Source organism: Meleagris gallopavo, chromosome 4 (genome assembly GCF_000146605.3).
Source record: "Meleagris gallopavo isolate NT-WF06-2002-E0010 breed Aviagen turkey brand Nicholas breeding stock chromosome 4, Turkey_5.1, whole genome shotgun sequence".
NCBI lineage: Eukaryota > Metazoa > Chordata > Aves > Galliformes > Phasianidae > Meleagris > Meleagris gallopavo.
The window spans coordinates 57346763-57368611 of record NC_015014.2 but is presented as its reverse complement, the minus strand read 5'-3'; the positions used below and the strand labels follow the sequence as shown (position 1 = coordinate 57368611).

Genomic DNA, 21849 nt, shown 5'->3' with positions numbered 1-21849 from the left:
ACAAAATTTTACTAGGACATTAATCATTTACCTTGATCACAGTCACCTTCTTCCCCTAATTCTCCATTCCATCACATTCATCCAAATACTTCAATATAGATCTTTCAACCACCTACTCTTCAGCCTTTGAAATAAAATACATGCCTCAAGGCAGAAACAGAGACAAAAGCATCTGTTCTTCTGGCCTAGTACTGTTTTATTCACAAAGGAGAAAGAATGGCTGTAGGCCAGCAAGCATTTTTCCAATGGCCTTTCTGTCACCTCCTATCTTTACACATCTTCCCGTTCTTTGGGCACAATTCACACTGCTAAAAGCATGCCTCCAAGTGGGCTAAAACCTCTGCAATGAAGGTGCTACTTTGACACCATCAAATAAATCTGCCAGGGTAACCTGCACAGTGTTGTGCTTTTGGGTGCTGGTGAGGCCGGATCAATTATTTACAGCAGTACCCAAATCTCAGAAGTTGAACATTTCAAGAATAGCTTCAGGAAAGCTGTAAGTAAATCAGGAAAGGTGAGTTATTGTCATCTGAGGGACAATTCTTTCAGTATTGCAGTCTTGCCAGAAATTCACTAATGGTTGTTTGCCATATCATGCACATCTTTAATAGCTTAAAAAAAACAACAATAACAACAAAAAAAAACCCAAACACATTTAATATAACCAAAACTGAGTATTCAGTATTTCTAGAATACTGCAATGTAAGATAGTTTGGATCTAATGGAAAAACCATAAAATGCTAACAAATTATTTACTCAGTATTCAAAGAAAAGGTGATTACCACAATTAACACATGGTTAGGTGTCAGAGTGCTGCAGTTATCATCAGAGTACTGACTCTCCAAATGTGTTGTCAGAAATGTCTGATGAACTCTCAAAAACTGAACTGTAAATAAGCTGTAGATAAGGTCACAACAGCTGATCATAGCCATGACTTCAAAAAGGTGCTACAGCTTCACCTGAACTGACAGCCTACCTACAGGTAACAACAGTCACGTGAGACACCAGATCTCCAGAACACTTCATCCTGAGTAAAGCAGCACAGTCCTTCAAAGAAACACTCTCACTTCACATGCAGCAGCTGATTCTGAAGTTCTAGCTATGCAATCTCTTCCTATATACACCTGTCCATCCCCCAGCTGGTCTGAACAAGGAAGTGAGAACATGAAGCTTCCCATACTGAAAGAAATACAAAAACCTCAAGCATCAGCCAATATGCAATGCAAAAATCCCAGAGCAAATGACAAAGATAGGAATAAGATATTTCTTCTTGAAGAGCAAGCAGCTCAGGAATTATCGGCCACACAGATGAATTTCAGCAGATTTTTCCTAACTAGGAAGGCAGGTTATTTGAATCATTAGCTATGCAAATAGATTCATCTGTAGTCAAACCAACCCTCATATATGTTGTTCATTTTAAGAAATGCTAGAACATTATACTTAGATGTGATATACATAAAAGGATTTCACTATTTTTCAGTCCCTTATGACAAGCTAGGGATGACCTGAAAAGCTGTCTTTTTCTTTTTTTTTTCCTTCATTTCTTTGTTTGTTTGTTTTTATAACCTCTTCACTCCCCACCACAATCCCACATCCAAAACCAGCTACCTAAATTTGACAAATCACAGACCTAAGAAGCATAGAGATTTGTGAAGCTTCAACAGATTTTTCTGTTCAGGGAAACACTTCAATAAACAATTTCAATACACATTCCCCTCTGAACTATTCTGTGCTAGGAATGAAAGAAAAATTATATTTCATTTGCCTATCCTGAATGGTATTACATTTTTCTAACATTTCAAGTCAGTAACTGAATTTTCAGCAAGGCCCATACACAGAGAATTTCAACTCCCAGTAGCAAGCACTTGAGAAAACAAGGAAACTAGCATTCCAATGGAACTTTCAGGTACTCCACCATGTTGATGGTATCCCGAGTTCATACATTTTTAATTGCTTTTTAAGCACAAATAAGCCAAGGCCCCAAAAGAATGCAATTTCCCCTCAAACATCAGTGAAAGCTGGAAAATGCCAATGAAAACTGAAAGTTCCTCAAAATGCCTACTGAGTTTGATTAAAAAGAAAAAAAAAACCACCAAAATGCATTCCGTACTTTAAATCCTTTCACTATATGCTTTATACCAAAACGGTATTATTTTCATAGAATACTCAATTTTATAACAATGTTATCAAATAAACAAAACATGCTCTTTTGAATTACATTCTGTTACCATCTCCGATATTGCACAAGAAATTGGGTGCAACTCCTCATACAAACAGATTTCACAGTCACATACACAGATCCTAAACTGAACTGGATTCTACACTCACTGCTACTCCTAATATAGAGTTAAAGCAAATACCTTTTGTATTTTTTTTGGATCTTTGTGTGAGTTTTCTCTGAGGGGTACTTTTCCAAACAACTTCCAGCCCACATCATTTTGTTTTTCAAGTCTTGCATTTTGCCTCCTGGTAAACAAATTCCTACAAAAAAAAAGAAAAAGTTTGATTAATAACTAATTACAACAGAAGGATAAATAATTTGTCAATCTTATTCACCCTCAACCACACATTCTAGTTGCTGTTGTGGTGGCAGGGACAATTCTCACCCTAAAGAGATATGTTATGCAGCACTGCCACCATACCAGACAATGGACTTGGCTAAGTAAGCACTTTAACAGATAAAGAAGGTTTTTTTTTTATGACTTTCTGAAAGTTGTCTACTTTTTCAGCCTCCCTCCACAACTCTCATTATGAGTCTTTTAAAGTGAGACTAAAAAACAAATCTCTTGCTATGTCAACGTTCTCTACCCACCTGTTACAACAGACTGCTGGCAAGAAAATCACAAAGAGGCTGCAGACACAGTAGCCTTTTACTGTATTTGATCTGTTTTTATAAGAGATTGTTTTCCTGAATAACCTTAAAAGCAGCTATGAAAACACATTAACTCTACTCCACCAAAACAAAGGTTTTTTCACTTCTTCAACCAGCACACAGCTGTAGCACCTTCATATCACAGCTGCTTCCAGTCTAGCACTACTGTTTTTCCTCACTTACAATCACTACTTTAACACCCAACAGGCCAACCCTAGCAAGGACAGACTGTTTCCTATTCATTAAGTCTGGCAGGTTGGGAAATCAGCATTCCAAATGTGCTGAATACAAGTCCACAATAGGAAAGACACTCACAAAAACAAGTAATTTTTTCAGGTTACCTTGGCTCAGCTAACACAAGCAGTACTGTAAGGACACCAACAGAGATCAAACTGCTGGGAATAGAGGAAAAACGTTTAATAGGAGACACAAGCATAGGGTGCATGGCAATGTATTTTAAAGTTAATAATGTGCTCTGCTATCCTTAAATGTGTCTGTATTTACACTAATGATCACATGCTTCTGTATCACAAGGGTACAGTTACCTTGAAACCCAAAGCAGGAACAGATTATCATACTGAAAGATAAGAGCAAGGTGGCTAGGTACAGAAATCACACAATTCAGTAACAGCTGATGTCAAAGCTAAGTATTAAGAGTAAGTACACTTCTACAAAGTGTACAGCTTTCCCTCTAACCCCTGTGAGAAAACAAGAAATAGGATAAAAATGTAGGGGAGACAGCAAGGAAAAGAGAAACCTGTTGACATCCACCCTCGTTCCCCCTCTTCCCTTTTTTCCCCCCCGATGGCACGAACTCCTAATTCCACAGGTAAATTACTGGACCAGCAGCACGGATTTGCTGTCTCTCTACAACATGCTCCATTTCAGTTACAGAGCTCTCCTGTAGTTCATCATTAAAGTTATAATGCTACTTAAAGATGTATAAGCTAATTAGAGCATTAATCAGCAAGTTCAGCTACAGTGCTGCCACTATAACTGCTAGTGCTGGGAAAAGAGACCATTATAAAAACAACTTCAAGGAAAGATATTTCAGTTGGATTCGCTTTCTTTTCTTCAGCAATTCCTTGACCTTGACAATATAAGAATTTGTTTTCTGAGTTTAGTACCTCAAAGAGCTTAGGTGTGTTTAACCCAGCCCAAGTTCAAATACGAAAGACAGCCAGAGATTATGAGTTTACAGGATTGTTTGAGACAACTACAAAGGAAATAAAACTTAAAAGGGACAGATGTGAGTTTTTGAGGGAAATTTGTGCTGTTATTTGTTAATTTTAAAGGGAAAAAATCAGTAAAGTTCTAAAATCTATCTAAAAAAGAGAAGGAGGAAAACTTGACAGCAAGAACATCCCCCAAATCACTCCAGAAAAAAAATATGATTCACACTGCAAGGTAGGTTGGTTGTTCTTGCTATAAGGTCACTACTTAGGAAGCAAGAAACTCAATTCATGACTACAAGCCAGCTGTAGAGCAAAGCAGAACACCAGGCACAGCTGAGAGCCACCCAGGGAGGCACACCTGCATGGCGTTTCCCTGCACATTCAAATCCTCGTTTGCAAATAAAAGCTTTCAGCACAGCTTGTCAGGATGGCAGTAACACAAAAATTAAAAGAGCAGGCAATTTTCTTTCCCACACTAGAGATTGCTAGCAAATGTCTATGCAAGCAACAATATCCCCAATCTCTCTGAAGGATTTTAAGAAGGACAGCAGACTGCAATACATCTTCACAGCAAAATAAAGACAAATTTGGATGATGAAGTGTAATAGCTCTCAGCTGGAAGTGCTGCTGTAACACTAAGAATGAAAAGCCCATTCAAGCAGTTGCTTTGAATTCAGTTCAGCAGTCCTAACTGCTTTCTTTTAGAGGCAGCACCACAGTAAGTAATCTGTCCTATGGCTTATCTAGCAGATGGCACTGTGCTGTTCAGCTCACTGTTTTTTCCATCTGTGTGACTTCTGTTGCAAGTTCTAGGGCACGAGGCAACTCTTTCTCTCTGTGCGCCATCAGCGATTTCCATTTGAATCTTTTTATTTAATAAAAAATGAAAGAAAAGGACCTGGTGTGGTGAACATACAAATCCCACCCTCTCAGAGCAACCCACCTCGCCTTTTCTTCTCTTTCTCCACCCTCTGCCTAAATTCTGCTCCTTTGCTGGTATCCGCGCTCTTCTCACGCTCCAAGAAGTATCCGAACTTCCAAAAGACACAGTGTTATCAGAAGCCAAAAACTGGCAGTCAGATGTAGAACTGTGAACTACAACCAGTTCTTTTATAATAAATCAGAACATCCACCAAAAGGTCCTGGTAAAGGCACTGCTTGAGCAGAAGGAAATCATGTCTGCCATTTTTATGCACATGTACATATATATGTACAAATACACAAGCAAGTAGTTCACAGCAAAAGCTTTTATTTGTCTGTAGTGTCCTAACACTAAAAGGTTTTTTTCCTTCCATACTTAGCTCCATCAGATTAAAGATGAACAAAACAGAAAAAAAAACCAATAAACTGCCGAACAACTTCACTCCTGAATCAATACAATTCACCAAATAACTCAGCTTTAGAGGTGACATGTTTAAGGAGATGATACTTAATGGAAAACGTAATAAGGAGCAAAAATTCTTTATCTGCAAAAATAGAACTTCTCACTCCAAAGGAAAACTCAGAACTCCTTTAGGAAAAGATCCTAAAATTTAATTACAAGTGCTTTAAGACAGAAGCTCATTTGAGATCTTAAATGTAAAAAGGGTTGGCATGCCTGGAAAGAAAAAATCACGTGCTGATGATTATCTCAGTCTCACTGCCTTCTTCACAATCATTAAAGCACATCATGCTGATTTACAGCTGGATATTAACAGGAATCACTGACACAATACATTATGCCTGCTGTATCATTACTGTGGAACCATTTAAGTGTCATAGGTTTCATTTGCATTCCATCAAACACATGAACTATTTCACACTAAATGTCTGCAGCTGCTTATTTTAGCACAGAACTTAAGTACTTCAAATACAAAATGACTTTTTGCACCATGCCTTAAAAACACGATTTGGCACCAAATAAATGTTTAACCTTCTTGTTTTAATTGAGCTGTGGAGATAAGAAAAAGTTACCTGACTGGAGATAATTGAATTACAGAGCCAGAGTAAGTGCTGACATCCATGCATGTAACGCCGTGCGATAAGAGAGGCTCAAAATTCTTCCCCATGAACATCACAGACTGCACCACTACTGTACACTGACTGCCCAACTGCCTGTTCTGTGGGGAGTAGTGGAAGGTAATGCTAATAGCTGTGTTCAGCAGTGTCAGGAAAAGCTTATTTGTGAGTAAAACCTGACAATCATTTCACTTTGGTTCTACAAGCACTGCTGAGGTAAAGTTACCGAATAACTGCCACACAGACAGATTACACAATCATACATTGTCATTATTTTTGTCACCTTCCATGATGTCATGGTCACACTGAAGCCCCAAATAAATGAAAATAATTCAAAAAATACTAGAACCACACCAACCAGCAGCCAAGCCAAAGCCACCCATATAGCACATGTCACAGCTTCTTCAAGTCTGTATTTCTAAATGAACTTCAGCATCACGACCAAAGCAGAAAGTCCAATCTTTAACTAAAAAAGCACAGTCATGGCTTAAAAAGTTGGTTACTTTTAAAAAGACAGTTGCTGTAAAGAAACATGCATGGTAGATCTAACCAGAGGCAGATGCTGACCCAACCCACACATAAGACTGATGCAATACGTTCACCCAAAATTCATTTGTAACAGCAGGTACATTTTTGTTATGAGGGTTAAAAACAAATACAGCATTTGCTGCTCTCAAGATGCATGCTCCATTCACATTTCAGTTAGTCTTCCAGTTAAGATGGTTATCTTAAGAAGACAAAATCATTAGAATTGTCATATGAATTAACGACTGGAAGAACTTACCAGCCTTACGAAGAGAACAGATGAAAGATAAGGGCTGTGAAGACAGTTCAGAAGGTTCAGATTTTGTACAACAGAATTATCCTCAGAAGTAATTTCAAATGAGTATCAAACTTGTGTGTACTCTTAAGAAGCAAATCACATTTCCTTCAGCTGCTTCTGGAGGAAGATCCTGAAGTTTCCCGTATGTGAAGAGATCATTCAGGTCTTGAGCTTCTCAGTCTAGATAAAGGCAGTCAAACTAGAATGCAAAACCAACTTCCTAAAGCATAAGGAGATGATGCTCTTAAGAGCAGGTAAAACTCCTATGTCTAGCACACAAGCACTGTGTAAAAATGTCCACACAAATGTTACTCCACAAGGCACCCAGAAACCTACACTGAAACAAGAAATTTTAAGCAATGTACAGCATCTAAGAAACAAAAAGTATATGAAGAAAATTGTACTAAATATTTGTTGCAGAGTGAGCAAAAGTGTCCAGCCATCTTTCCTGGTACAGTACAAACTCAAGTAAATGCTATTGGGAATCACACCCAGCCCAGATCACCTCTCAGTCAACCTACACTTTACAAATGCACATGTATCAGAACAGAGCATAATCAAGAAATGTCCAAGTATTTTGGCCATGGAAAAGAACCTTTGACAACTAGTTAAAAGCCAAGCTTTGAATAAGAATCCAAATTTAGATGTAAAAGCAGCGTTTGCAGAATTCTATCTCACAGATCACCACAGACCAGGGTAAAGGCTGAACAATGCCTGGTTTATGGATTAAAAAATCCAACAGATTTAGAATCAGACAGTCTAGAAATAGAGTTCCCTGATGACAAATCATCTTTTAAGTCCATATCAAATTTTATGATTAAATGTCCAACTACTGACATACCAGCACACTCTTCAGTATGTTCCAGAGAAAAAAAAAAAAAGAAATAAGAAAATCAAAGTTTAATAAACTAAAAATCAAGAGGACTGCTGTATTCTGTGTTTACCTTTTTTTCTTAGAGGATACCCCTCATTTCAGAAGAGCACAAAGCAGAGCTGCTTGTACTGAAGTGTAAAGACATGAGAAGATAAGCAAGACTAATCCCACGTGTTTGGCAGTAAAGACTGGCTGTAGCAAAATAAGAAATATTGTGCGTGTGGATGATGTGCAGTGCTAATCTAGAATGCAAACTCTGTGGACTTCTCAGAAACAGGAGCTTCTGCCAGTTAGGGCTCCCATACAGAAGCAACTTTGGGGTCTAAGCTCATTGTATTAGCTTCAATCAACTACAAATAATGGTTCTTTACTAGCTGGCAAAACTCCCAGTTATTCTAATGTTATCAGAATAACCCAAACTTCTATTCCCAGAGACTGATAGAGGATTCCATCATTGACCTAAAGCATCACTGCTCCACAAATCACATGCCAGATGAATACATGAAATATATTCAAGCAAAAAGCTGAACCTGAGTCAGCAGTAAAACCTAGCAGTAAAGACTGATTTAGACTGGGATCTGTTATCAGATCAAGAGAGAAATGATTAAAAGCCCTACTTAACTGTAAGACTACCTGTGTCTGGGTTGGGGCCTCTGGAGTAAAATAAAGATCAAAATTTGGAGGAAGTCCATCAGATGATCACTGTAACAGCTGGGTGCTGAAACATACACAAGTGGAGATGCTCACAGAGGTGGTTCTGCTCAGCCTGGATGATCACCCCCAGAGATGCACAAGGCCACTGAAGCAAATTGCTGCAAGATAAATTCCAACTGGATACAAGGAAAAGTTGGAGTGTCAGCGGCTCAAGCACAGACCACAACACCTCATAAAGATTCTGGTACCTCTACATTTGGATATGCCCATAGCTGACCAGACAAGGCCCTGAGCAATGCAGGCTAGAGCTGAAGTCAGCCCTGCACTGAACTGGAGGTTACACCAGATGGCTCCAGAAGCCCCTTCTGACCTGAACTGCTCTGTGATTCTGTGTTCCAGAAATGCTACAGCTCAGGATGGGAAGTCCAAGCACTAAGTACATAGATGCAGTCTTACTCATGGTTGTTACCAACTTCTTGCATTTGTTTTGTCCAGTGTCAGGGTAAGACATGAGTGACTCCTCATCAACTGGGCCATTTTAAAATTATTTCTCTTAACAGTATGGCTTGAAAACTTATTTTCCTTAGTGATTACAAAGTAGTTTCCTTAATGATTACAAAGCCATGCTCACCATGGATACCTGCTTAAAACAACAATGTAGCTAATGACTATAAAACAGTATAGGAATAAGTAATTTTTTTTCCTTTTTTTTTTTTTGTTTGCCATGCAGCAAACAACTTAAATCTACTTAACAGAACATACATTATCCAGAGCAAGACCTAAAAACACCCATCCCTGCACCAGGAAATCTGCAATCTCTGCACACTATTTCTACGAAACAAGACTTCATCCTTACACAGTATTCTGTTGAAAGACCATTTCTTCTTGGAGCCTTTTAGCATCTGTTTTTAAACATCTCACGTGGAATCCAATTTCCCACAGATTATGTTGCACTGGTAATGGTAGCCAAAAATCAAGGAGAGAGAATACAATAACTATTTATTTTGAGGGAATTTCTTAAGGTCCAAGTAACCCACAGAAACCTGCTACATTGTTTTTGTGGTTTGTTTGCTTTTATGATTTCTGAACTAAGGATAACTTTGAACAGTTTACATTACGGATAAGGAAGTGAGGAAACAAAGTCAGCTGAACATTCAGTGTTCCATTGATTAGATAGTGTCACAGGGCAGTGACTGCACTGATGGTCTTCCTCCTTCCCAACGCTCCTCAATGCCACTACTCACAGCTCCTTTTGGCACACAAAACATGAGAAAACTTCATGCAAATTAACCTAAGATACACAAAGGCCACCTAATTCACTAACCTCTCTCAAAGATGATCAAAATGAAAGCAGAATTCAGATTCACTCACCTGACATTTTTACATACAACTATCAAAATGTAAATAATTCTCACTCTTTCTATCCAAAGCAAACATACAGAATAGAACAAGTGCAAGCTTTCAGAAAGGCAGCCTCACATGCAGGAGAACAAGGAATGAATTAAAAAAAAAAAAAAACAACATTATAGCTGGACGTTACATGCAGTGCTCCCCATGCTAACAAAGCACGCTTGCTAGATAGGGTCAGACTTTGGTCACTCTTCCCATCAGTCACTAAAAAATTACCTTACTGTAAACAGTAACTGGATCGCATTAAGTCCCTGCTTACTGCACCACTGCTGGGAAAACAGAAAACAATCACCAAAGAGCTGCCGGGCAGATGTTCACCTGACTTCCATAATGAAGTAGTTTCAACAAGCCTCTCCAGTTTTGCTGCTGAATAACTGAAAAGTTTTTCACAAACAGGAATTTAAATAAAGAAGATTTTATCACCAATATCAACTTCCATTTATTCTGAAGAGCAGCACCTCGAATCAGGTTTAAAGCACAATTAAAGGAAGAAACAACACAACAGAAATTCTAAAGTTACGTTATTGTATGCATAAGAGGAAAAAACAGATTACAATTTACAAGGACAGTTTAAGTTCAACACCTAGTGGAGAACAGGCCACATGACAAAGTTCCTAGTTTCACACAGGGAAACAGAGGACAGGAATTCTGAAACCTGTATCACATCGTTTTCAACTTTCTTTATCAAATTAAAAGGTTATTATCAATATAGAACTCCAACTCTGCATCCCTGAAACATTTGCTTTTATAAGTGTTTATTTCAGAAAAAACCTCTTCTGTTCTCCAGAGATATTACAGTAAATACAGATTAGGGGAGTTTCAAGCAAAGTGGCTTTCAATTAAGGGCCATCCAAAACCACACTGTGAACACTGACGCACCTGTTTGCCTTCCTCCTTCCCAAAAATCTCTTCCCTGCCCTTTCAGATCCACACCACTGATAACAGTTAGTATGCCCTAACAAAGCTGTAGGGCAGGAACGAAGCTGCCACTGAATTCCCCTGCTCCCTCCAGCAGATGAGTGAGTCTCAGGAGATCTAGTATACAGCCTATAGTCTCTTCAATAGTCTTTATTTAACATAAAACATGTGAGGAGTTTCTAAAGTTTAAAATTTCAGATTATTCACTTATAATTATTTTCATACTTTCTCTTATCTTCTGTGGCCAGGGAATTCCCTTTTTGGAAAGATGAAAAGTGGTCAATCAACACTATAAAGATCCTTGTTATTTTACCTTCCCCATCTGGAGTACTGTGTCCAGGTCTGGAGCCCCCAGTACAAGAAAGACAGGGAGCTGTTAGAGAGGGTCCAGAGGAGAGCCACAAAGATGATCAGAGGACTGGAGCACCTCCCCTATGAGGACAGGCTGAGGGAGCTGGGCTTGTTCAGCCTGGAGAAAAGAAGGCTGTGGGGTGACCTCATTGCGGCCTTTCAGTACCTAAAGGGAGCCTGCAAACAGGAGGGGAATCAACTCTTTGAAAGGGCTGATAACTGCAGGACAAGGGGAAATGGTTTTAAGCTGAGGGAGGGAAGATTTAGGTTGCATGTCGGGGGAACTTCTTTACAGAGAGAGTGGTGAGGTGCTGGAACAGGCTGCCCAGAGAGGTTGTGGATGCCCCGTCCCTGGAGGTGTTGAAGGCCAGACTGGATGGGGCCCTGGGCAGCCTGGTCTAGTGTTGAATGTGGAGGTTGGTGGCCCTGCATGTGGCAGGGGGGTTGGAGATTCGTGATCCTTGAGGTCCCTTCCAACCCTGGCCATTCTGTGATTCTGTGATACCTTTCTTTTAACATCAAATTATCTAAGTACAGAATGCTGTGCTCTCATTAAAAACAAGAAATGGCATTATGAAGAGATCATACTCAACAATGCAGCAGACTTATCTATGGCACCACTGGACAAAGCTCCTTGGGTTCAGAAATGTCCCAATTACGTGACCAGTCACACACATGTGTATGAGATACATAAAAGTTACATGGCTTTAGACTTAATGTGAAACCACTAGTTAACAGCTCTGAAATGTAAGCTTTTTTTCATCTTCCACTACAAATAAGGCCACAGGTTTGTTCCTCTACGTATGGGGATGTGGTGCCAATTCACCTTCATATTTTCTCTCTCAGAAATAGAGGTTCTTTGGAAGCACTGAAACCTCTGCAAAAGGTTCCCGAGATTTTGCTACTTAGAAAATTGGGATCAAAAACTTCTATGTACAGCCTGAAAAAAAAAGGATTCAGATTCCAGGAACAAAAGAGAATATTCACAGTAATGGATTATGTAGAGTGAGGATTCCTATATTCCCTTAAAAAGGATGGGAATCTCATGGCTTATTACTTAACTAAGCACAGACCTAGAAAAACCTCTGCGTGTAACCACGAAGAGCCTCATCCTCACTCTCTGAAGTGAATAATGAAAAGCACAACTTGAACAGTAAAATCACAACGGTTCTGAGCAAAGCTGGTTTAAAAATGAGCCTTTTAAAAGCCTGTTTCAGCAGTACAGTACAGAAGCAAAGTACAAAGGTGGAATTCATTAACCATCACTACAGCGGGTCAGCAGGGCAAAGGCACAGCCAAGGCACCGAACCTTCAGTCTCAGCCAATTATTTCTTAGCACTATTTCTCAAACCAAATTCCTACGTACATTCAAATTAAGGAAATGAATTCAGACTTAAGCTTTATGCGAAGGATCCCAGCCCTATGGAGTTGATCCACATACGCACAACTCCTGAAAACAACCTGATGGTTTCTTCTGCAGTAGTCAGCATTACAGCTGCTTTCCAAAGCACTAATCCCTTCTCATGCACTAACCTGGAGCCTAATGACAGCTACTGGCACACACAGCTGGTCCACATGATGCCTTAAGCCCTTTCAAGAAAGCTGCGTAGCAAAGCAGAAAGCCACCTCTTTTTCTCACTTTGGATCTTTCTGTCACACCCAAGGAGGCATGTAACAGCCTGAGGAAACCATTGGCCCTTTCAAAACCTGGTAGTGCAGAAGAGACAGCAACTGAGTCTCAGCAGAAGCCCAGGAAATTTCTTCACCCTCTGTGCTTACAAAGGTAGAGCAGAGGCACTCCATTCCCAAGTGCCTTGAAGGTGCCACGTCGAACAGGCAACCAGCCTGCCAGGTTCTCCTGTCTTCCATCTCTGCTATGATTTAACTTCGACAGCAGCCTGAAGCGAACACCGACAATTCGTAAGAGGATAAATATTGTCAGAACCAATAGGGAACACCACCCCATATGCATTGCACGTGCATGCACATAATCTTGTCACTGGAGAGACTAAATCTTCAGAATGCTAAGAAATCAGTTTGCATTCCGAAAGAGCTGCTTCTCTAAGCATTTTCTTTATAGAAGATTTAACCTTCACTGATACCCAAGCTCTTTCAGTGTATACGGCCAAGCACTAGAGGCATCTAATTTTTGCCACTGTAATGTCTATAGGCAGCAATAAATTTTAACTGACGTACCCAGTACAAATTCAGTCTTAACAAGCTCAGAAACTAACACATTTTCAGATGACAGGGTTCAATACAAGTACTGCTGCTGCTTCAAGCAGCAAGATCCCTCCTTTTACCAAATGTCAACAACTTGCTTCATCGCAGCTCACTACAATTCAGACGTGGACTCACCACCCAGAAGACCCTCACTGACCTGAAGTGGCAGAGGAAGGCTGGAACTCCTCCATCATGCCTCACCATCTGTCTGCTGAAAGCAGAAGGGCCATACCCAAGCCTCCTGTGCCAGCTTTCACATTACATGTATGTGTACGGTGTCCAAACAGTCTGGTTTTCTCCTGCCACCCTTCTGAAAGGGAAGCTTTACACACTTGACCTGCATGAATCACAAGGGAAAATCCTTTTAGCTCAAAGTGCTAAAAACATGGGACTTTATACCTGTGGCTGCACCACTTTTTACCAAGTGCTCTCAGCAACCCCCTTCTCAGCAAACTGCTCTCTAACGATATCACACCTCCTCCTCTTCCAGCACTGCACAAAGCCTGGCACGCAGCTCAGGGTCAGCTGTGGGAAGCCTGCTGGTGGCCAGCTACTTTCAGACAAAACACTGTGGGGCTGAGTTCATTTACCAAAGTGTTTGTTCGGCCCAGGAATGCGAGGAGCATAATCAAGGCCATGGAAACTCCAGGGAAACAGCAACTGCATGGGATGATTAGAGGATGCAATCACAACCACAGGGACAGCAGCACATACCAGTAATCTTCCAATCCTCAACAAGGTCAACAGTGTAAGTTGCGTAGTATCCTTTGTGGGACAGAAGGATGCTCAGAAGCTCCATGCTGGTTAGATACCAGGGAGACGCTGCCAGTCTGGATGGTATAAGAGAATGCATGCACAGAATACAGGTATGTGGAGTGCAAGCACAGCCAGCCAGCAGCTCTTTTTGTTTTCAAAACAGCAGAATGCAAGTGTTAGGGGGAAGGATGTTAAAGGTCAGGTTACAAATAGAGCAGCTGGAACTTCAAGGCTGCTAACCTAGTTTTAACTAGATCTCATATTCTCCCGGTGACATCACCTGGTGGCCAAGCTGAGCTGCTCCCCATTTGAAAGGCAATAAGGCTGTCCCTTGCACTTTGAAATTCAATGTAACATTGAATTTACCTGAAAACATTCAAGGTAAAAGGCTCAGTCTAGCACCACCACGTCAGTAACACAAGCAAAACCGTGAGAGACTACACCAGCACAGAATCAGACAGACGGTTTTCTTTTGTTGGATGGGAAAAGTTGAGAAGTGGTAAAACATCCTCCTCCTCCCAGCAGGGCCTAAATGGGGCTGTTCCCTGTGCTCCCTCCGGGCTGAGGCACACCATTTGTCTGAGCCAACAGCTGTGCGACAGAAGAGTAACACAAGTTCAGGCTCTGAAGTGCTAAAGCCCTCTTGCTTCAGAACTGAGTCTGGCTCCATGGCAACAAGTAGAGATCCACAAAAGCTTCAGTACCTCAAATAGAAGTGATAAGGAGAGTTCAACGCTTGGTACTCTACCGTCACTTTAACCTAAGAATAAAAACCCATGACAGCTTCAGCGAGTTGAGTAAATCTAAAGGAACTGCTTCTCTTGAGCTCTGCAATTAACACAGCCTTCTAAAGAATGATGTTTGCCAAGTCTCTAAGCACTTTATTGCCTACTCAGCTCTTAAAGAAAAAAGTTTACGTGAAGAAAAAAGATAAACTGAAGAAATAGTTCTCAAAACAGGCTAGACTCAGCAAACACTGCTTAAAGTCTGAAGCTTGCTTCTAGAACCATTCCTTCAAAATACAACACACCTCAGACATTATGTTCTAAAAATAAGAGGTATTAGCGAGGCCTTAAATGAAAAAAAATATTGAATAATCCTGTCCCTTATTCACCACTTTCATTTACCAAATGAATATCTACTTTTAGAACACCTCATCATTCATTTGAAAGCCACAGTCAGAAGAGGTGTAGAAGATGTAAATGCACTGAGTGGCAAATGACTTTATTTCAACAACTGAATGCCAAATTTCCACATCAGGGGTTCCCACTCCACAGCAAACTGAAGGAAACAAAGCATTAACACAATATCATTGGGGGAACATATCATTGGGAAACATCACAGCAGTCATTCAAGTGTTTGTTTAAACTCCATATGCTCATAGCCATCAATAAAAATGCTCCATGACTACCTGACCACCCAGCTGCCAAAACCCTTCCATACAAGTACACATCCCACCAGTACATATCTGTTTATGAGCCATGAGATTACGGATCTTGGCCGAAATGCAAGAAGTATCACTGGAGAAGCCTAGAAGCAAAGCTGTGCTCATAGGAAGGAAACCTTAGCTCAGAACTCCTTTTTCTGTAATGCAGAAGGAACCTTTTAGAGTAATATAACATGCTTTCATACATCCTAAAGATAATAAAGGATTCAAAGCCTTAGTAAGCAATATTGGCTTACTTATTCAGAAGAGACCAATAATACAAAATATAAACTTAAAACAGCAAGCTATTATCACTTTTGAAGTAAAATCCTAAGCAGTGTACCAGAAAGTTCTCCTATGGTCTCATTTACTCTCACTGTTAAAAATTTATGTAACACAAATGTTACCTGGCAAGGAAGTTGGTAAAAGGTCCCAATATTTTTCGTTTAGTGTCCACGTCAGCCTCTTGACAACAGCCCTGCTGACTTTGATCACCGCTCTCTTTAGTGGAACTCAGGGTGACATCTGAGAAGTGTGTTTCATCAGTCTCCAGAGTCACAATTGCACTTGAACTGCTTGTGACCATAAAGTCCAAAATGTCCTCGTTGCTGACTGATAAAGTTGTTGACAGTTCTGTGCTAAGACTAGAAACACTACAGACAGAGATATCATCACTTCGATTCAGAGTTTTTGAAGTCGGACTGTAAAGCTTGACAGTGTCATACCCAGTTCTTGGAAAAGTGGAGGATTTTCGCACTGCGTGATCGTGTTCGGAAGCCAGAGGGCGTGGAGGCACGCAGGACGGCAGTGTGCACGCGCTCTGAAAAGTTCTGTCAGGCACAATTTCAGGTTCTGACTGCTTCCTCTTTGCAATTAGCACGTTGCAGTGAACGGGCTCTGGATTTCCTACTTCTAGGGTTGGAATGCCAGAATCCACTGATTTAAGGCTATGACAATCTTCTATAGCACCTGAGTGCTGACCCGGCCCATACTCAGGCAATGAGAGAGATCTCGGGGACTTCAAGTTCTGAAGACCCTGGATGCTGCCGCCAGCTCTTGTGTTCAGAACACCCATCAAGCTCAAACCATTCAAGGAGTTGGATACATTTCCATCAGGTGTATTGGGCCACGTGGTAACTGCTTAAAAAGAAAGAAAAGATTATGAGTTTGCAGGGAGGAATATATATATATTTATTTTAATTACACTCTGTGCTATCATAAATTAAGCTCCGTAATTAAGAAGTTATTCGTCTTCCCTTGCAGATAATGAATGCCCCTTCCCCCTTGCTTGAACAAGCAGGACAAAGGCAATGTAATTTAGGCTTCTAGAAATGTCAAGCATGAAAAGCTTTTCTTAAGCAGTGTACCAGTGGTTGCCTCATGCCCACCTCCTGAGAGTTACGTGCTACAAAAACTGCAGCCATGTAATGTTCCACGTCAATGTTAATGCAAAGGTTTGAGATTGATTTCTATATAGTCATAAATGCATATTTACTGATGTAAAGGAGCTATAAAGATCGTTTCCACATACTTTACAACTTACATCAAAATTATAGTGTCGGTTTAAATAGAATTTCTTGGCTTTCTTCTGGCAATCAAAAAGCTTACAATAAATTTGTCACTCAAATGCAATCCATAATATATGAGTGCTGCATTAAGCAAGAGATGCAGAACCTGAATAGCTAGGAAGATATTCCTATCACCAACATTTTGATGATACACACAATGCACGTACAGCAAAACTAACACTCACACATAACATATTTACTGTGCACAGGGACCACCAGCCCTCCTGTTTGCAATACACATCACCCGGGGGCTGCCAGCAGGGCAGCGAACCAGCCAGTGCTTCATTTGCAATGTAATTACAGCAGCTGGCAGAAGAAATATGCACATATTGCTTCAGTTTCTTCACTCTCAAACACTTTCTGTGTTAAGTGTGAAGCAGCAAAGAATTCTCCTCCCATCGTGCAAATAGTTCTTTTTAAATAGATTTCTCTCCTCCTTCCTGAAGCCAGGTCTCCTGCTCTCTCTGCAGTACAGCACTTAAGGAAAGGTGCCAGCTGTCTACCAGGAGGCTCTCCCCCATTCAAGAATCAACTCTTTAGCGGTGGTTCCTCCAAGCATTTCCAAACCCGTGGCTGGACGTGCTCCTGCCCAACACCAGGGTTTGATGTGTGGCTGTTGTTAGACCTGAGCCTATCCACTTCCTTTGGAATTGATATACAGGTGGGCAGTATGTGACAGAAAACATTTCAAACAAATTCAATTTCCCCAAACTGTAAAGATTTTTTTTTCTATAATCTTTTAGACACGTGAACAGCTCATGAATCCAAATATAATTCATAGATTATACTAACTTCTTAATTCAACTACAAAAATGCTATTTGCTGTTTGGTCCATCATTCCAATCTAATTCCACACGTAAGAAAAAGTCAAATATAAGTATGTAGAACTTCTTCAGTTATCCCATCCCTTAGACATTTCCCGAGCTTTCTTTTGTATTACCCATTCAAAGCAATCAACGCATCAATTACTGAATCCTTTGGAGAGGTGAAATTTCAAATTTACTGTTGGGATTAAAAAGCTTGTGAAGATGTACACTTTTCTTATGGAGTTGCTATAGCAACATTTTTTTCCTCCTCATTACCGTGGTTTGAAAAGTTTATATCCTCTCCAGTTTTAAGAAGCCATGCCCTCAGATAGCTAGCATATAAATTGCATAATTATGAACCTCCCTGTTCAGAGAATTAAAACTGCAAAGGGCAACAAACAAAAATAAAAACACTAAGTAACATTTCCTGAATACAGACAGACTATTCTACCTCTTGAAGTCAACTGTGATAGTCAAAGTGTACAAATACGACAGTTGAGGTATTAGGTATAATTGTAATTGCATACACCTGAATCTTCTGCTTAGATCTTTTTGCTTGGTTTCACTTATTTTTCTAAATTAAGTTTGTTTTCTTTCCCCCGTTCTCACCTACCCCTTCAAACACATTATGTTGCTCTTGATATCAAGAGCTCATTCAGTCCCAGCATTTCTCAAAGTTGTATACACAAGCTATGGAATACAGTCTTAGATTCTGTTACATAGATTTGTTCGAGTTGGAAGGGACTCTTAAAGGTGATCTAGTTCAGATCCTCTGCAATGAACAAGGACACATACAACCAGATCAGGTGCTCAGAGTCCTTTCCAGGCTGACCTTCACTGTCTCCAAGAATGGGGCATCCACCACCTCTCTCAGAAGGATGTGCCAGTGCCCTGATGCTGACTGCAAAAAACATCTTCATTATATTCAATCTAAATCTCCCCTCTTTTAGTCTGAAACTATTTCCTCTTGTCCTATCACCACAGACTCTACTAAAGAGTCTGTCCCCTTCTCTCTCATACCCCCCTTTAGACACTGAGAGGCTGCTATCAGGTCTCCCCAGAGCCATCTCTTCTCCAGGATAAGCAACTCCAGTTCTCAGACTGTCCTTAAAGGAGAGGTGTTCCATCCCTTGGATCATTAAAAGCAAAGGTGCAGGTGTTCGCTTTATTGCAATTCACATGTATTAACTGGTCCAGAAAATAAGGTTCAGAAATATAATCAGCCATGGTGTTTCCATAATCAATTCCCCCACTGCCTTCACTTCTGCTCAGTGACTCCTAAGTGGAGATAGCTCCTGCCTTATCTTCATAGCTCTTCTCAACTGATCTCATAAACAGCAAGCATTCCAGCAGCCTTGGGAAGAGCCCAAAAGGCAGAACAAGTCTGTAAAAGAGTTCAGAGTGAAGGGAAAATGAATTTCCATGTAGGGTAGCGAAGCTATATTGATTTGAGTAGATAGGATTTTAAGGAGGAAATTTTACACGAGGAGATCCTTTAAATGGGACAAACAGCAAATGCAGAAGTATGTAACAGCCACAGCTCGCTGGAGCAAATTGTGCAACAACAAGCTGCAAAGGTTTCACACAGTTCAGTGAAACTGTGGGGAGCTTTGAAGTACACCATCAAGGGCTCTGAATGAGAACCTGAGATACGATCAGTTGTCAAATACATACATGAAGACTCCTCAACTCCCTCTGCGCCAGGCTGATGGAGGATTCCCGTTAAGGGTATACAGATATTTATATTCTTTATTTCAGCTGCTTTGCAGCTAAGTGCAAAAACTGACAACTGATGTCAAACATCCACAGCGTCATTTCTGCAACACAAACTTCTCTCCATAAATTACTTATGAATGTAATATTATTACCATAATAAACATGGCAATAAAGTCTTATTAGCTTAATAAACTACTGAAGAAGAAAAAGCACTTTTGTCTGCACAACATCCATAAGGCCCCGTGATTTGGTAATACATTTACGTAAAATTGACATTTGTAAAGTCTTTAAAATCTCACGCCTTACAGGAATGGTGATCTCATCAACATTAATATCCCAGAAGAGAGATAACCACAGAAAAAGAGACAGAAGACAACAACAGAGGTCACACGAAGCAAGGAAGAGGAAGGCAGGGATCACTTACTCATTAACTTAGCCAACAAAAGAGCAATGGGGCACCAAATAAAGACAGAGATGTAGCCAGGCTCAAAAGTAGCATAAGGACACAACTATTCATGCAATGGGTACTGAGCTGCAGAACTCCTCACACAGCAAGTGATGGGCACTAGAGGTTTACATGCAAGTTCAAGGAAGACAAAAAAAACAAACACTAAAGATTCACAAAGGAACTCAGGAAACTGCAAGTACCAGAACTTCAGGGAAATACCAACAACCATCAGCCCTGCCTACAGGCTTCCCCCAAGTAAATTCTTTCGTCTGATGGGAGGGGTTTGGGGCTGGCCCAGCACGGCTGTCCATAGGGTCATGCATTCTGAAGTTCTGGTTACAGCAAGTCAGAAGGCGTGTTCTGACAGTACCTGAGCTTTAAAGTACGTTCTGACTTAGCACATCATCCAACCGTGCTGAGGGAAGAAGTCAAACCTGACGTAATTTCCAAAAAATGCAGAATAAAATGGCTTTTTTAGCTGCTTTATTGGGAAGTTAAAAGGGAAAAAAAAAAACGTTAAAAATCAAAGTCTTAGAACAAAACAAAGATCAGAAAGAAGTCATGTTCTTCTAAATTCGCACTGCCTTGCAATGCAACACAGGCAAAGAACTTGTTTAGAAGGCACAACAGCAGCCTAACAGCAGGCTGTGCATTATCTCTGACACAGGACTTGGATTTCAGGGGCCAATGGTTGGATCCCCGCGGGTCCTTCCAACATGGGATGTGCCGTGATTCTGTGTATATTGCTCAGTTATCGTAGGGATAAGGTCGACATTTTTATCTCCTTGTTACTTCAAGGCTCACGATTATTTTTGGAGTTAAGATCCCCCACCCAATAACAGAAATTTGCAAATGCTTTTTTCTCCTTAAAGAAAATCTTAAAAAAAAAAAAAGTGATTAGTCTGAACTCTTCAGGCAACATCGCTACCGAACGTACCACGAAACACTCTGTGCGTTACCGCCACCAAGCACGGGTGTCCTTAGGAACACAAAAACCACTTTATTTACCACAGCACGCCGCGGATCAGACGCTCACAAGCTGACACGCACCGCACTGCCAACAGCGGAGCGCTCCCGAGGCCGCACAGCTTTCAGCAAAGCCGCGATGCGCAGCGCTTGCCGCACACGCAGCCGCGCCGAGCCCGCCCGGCTCCCGCCCGCCCCTTCGCCCACGGGCAGAGCTGCGAGCCCGGCTCCCCGCGCAGCGCCGGCGGGGCGATCGCAGGCGAAGCGCTGACGGCTCTGTCGCTTTCCGGCCACATCGGGCGGGCAGCGTCAACGAGCCGCAGGGTTCTACTAAAGCTTCTGTTTCAGAGGCAGTTTACAGAGTTGGTTTTGTTTTATAAGCCCTCCCCAACGTCGCTTAAAAAGGTGAGCCCATCGCTACGCCGTTAGCAGCGTCGTAACAACTTCAGCTGGCGTTCTAAGCGGCTTTATTCAGCCCGCAGCGCCTCAGAGACTTCGCTTACAGAGCCAGTGAGAACTGAAAGTTGTTTCCTCCCCACAGCCGAACGCCTGACTCGGTACCGCCAAGGCTTCCGAGCCGCCGGCCTCGATCGAAGCAGAGCCACCATCCCGCCTTCCCCCACGAGGACGGCGCCCTCTCCGCGCCTTTAACCCCCGGAGATTCCCCGGCGCTTCTCCGGTTGCTCCCCCGGCAGTCGCTCGCCGCCTCGCCGCGCCGGCTCCGGCCCCGCCGCCCGGGGACGAGGAAGAGCCGCGCACAAACTTTGACGCCTCACCTGGGTAGCGCCGCGCTCCGTCGCTCCGCTCACGCCGGGCCATGCCCAGCCCTCCCCTCCGCCGGGACTAGGAGGCTGCAGACGGCTGC

At 41.4% G+C, this 21849-nt stretch overlaps 1 protein-coding gene across 4 annotated transcripts; it reads right to left on the bottom strand.

Annotated features, from left to right (window-relative positions):
- Nucleotides 1-2217: 2217 nt before the first annotated feature.
- On the bottom strand, nt 2218-21849 carry LOC104910823 (TBC1 domain family member 14-like). 4 transcript variants are annotated; one of them, XR_002114544.1, is made up of 4 exons: nt 21761-21849; nt 15888-16620; nt 13456-13635; nt 2354-2481 (listed from the first exon to the last, which is right to left on the bottom strand). XR_002114544.1 is itself a non-coding variant. In XM_010710390.3 (3 exons), the coding sequence occupies exons 1-3, from the start codon at nt 21801-21803 to the stop codon at nt 2337-2339; spliced, it is 918 nt and encodes a 305-aa protein (XP_010708692.1). In that variant the 5' UTR covers nt 21804-21849; the 3' UTR covers nt 2218-2336. The 4 variants fall into 4 exon arrangements, 2 of the variants coding, with proteins under 2 accessions (XP_010708692.1, XP_010708691.1); XR_004159697.1 differs by lacking the exon at nt 13456-13635 and adding an exon at nt 3214-6863; XM_010710390.3 differs by lacking the exon at nt 13456-13635 and having other exon boundaries at nt 2218-2481; nt 15888-16617.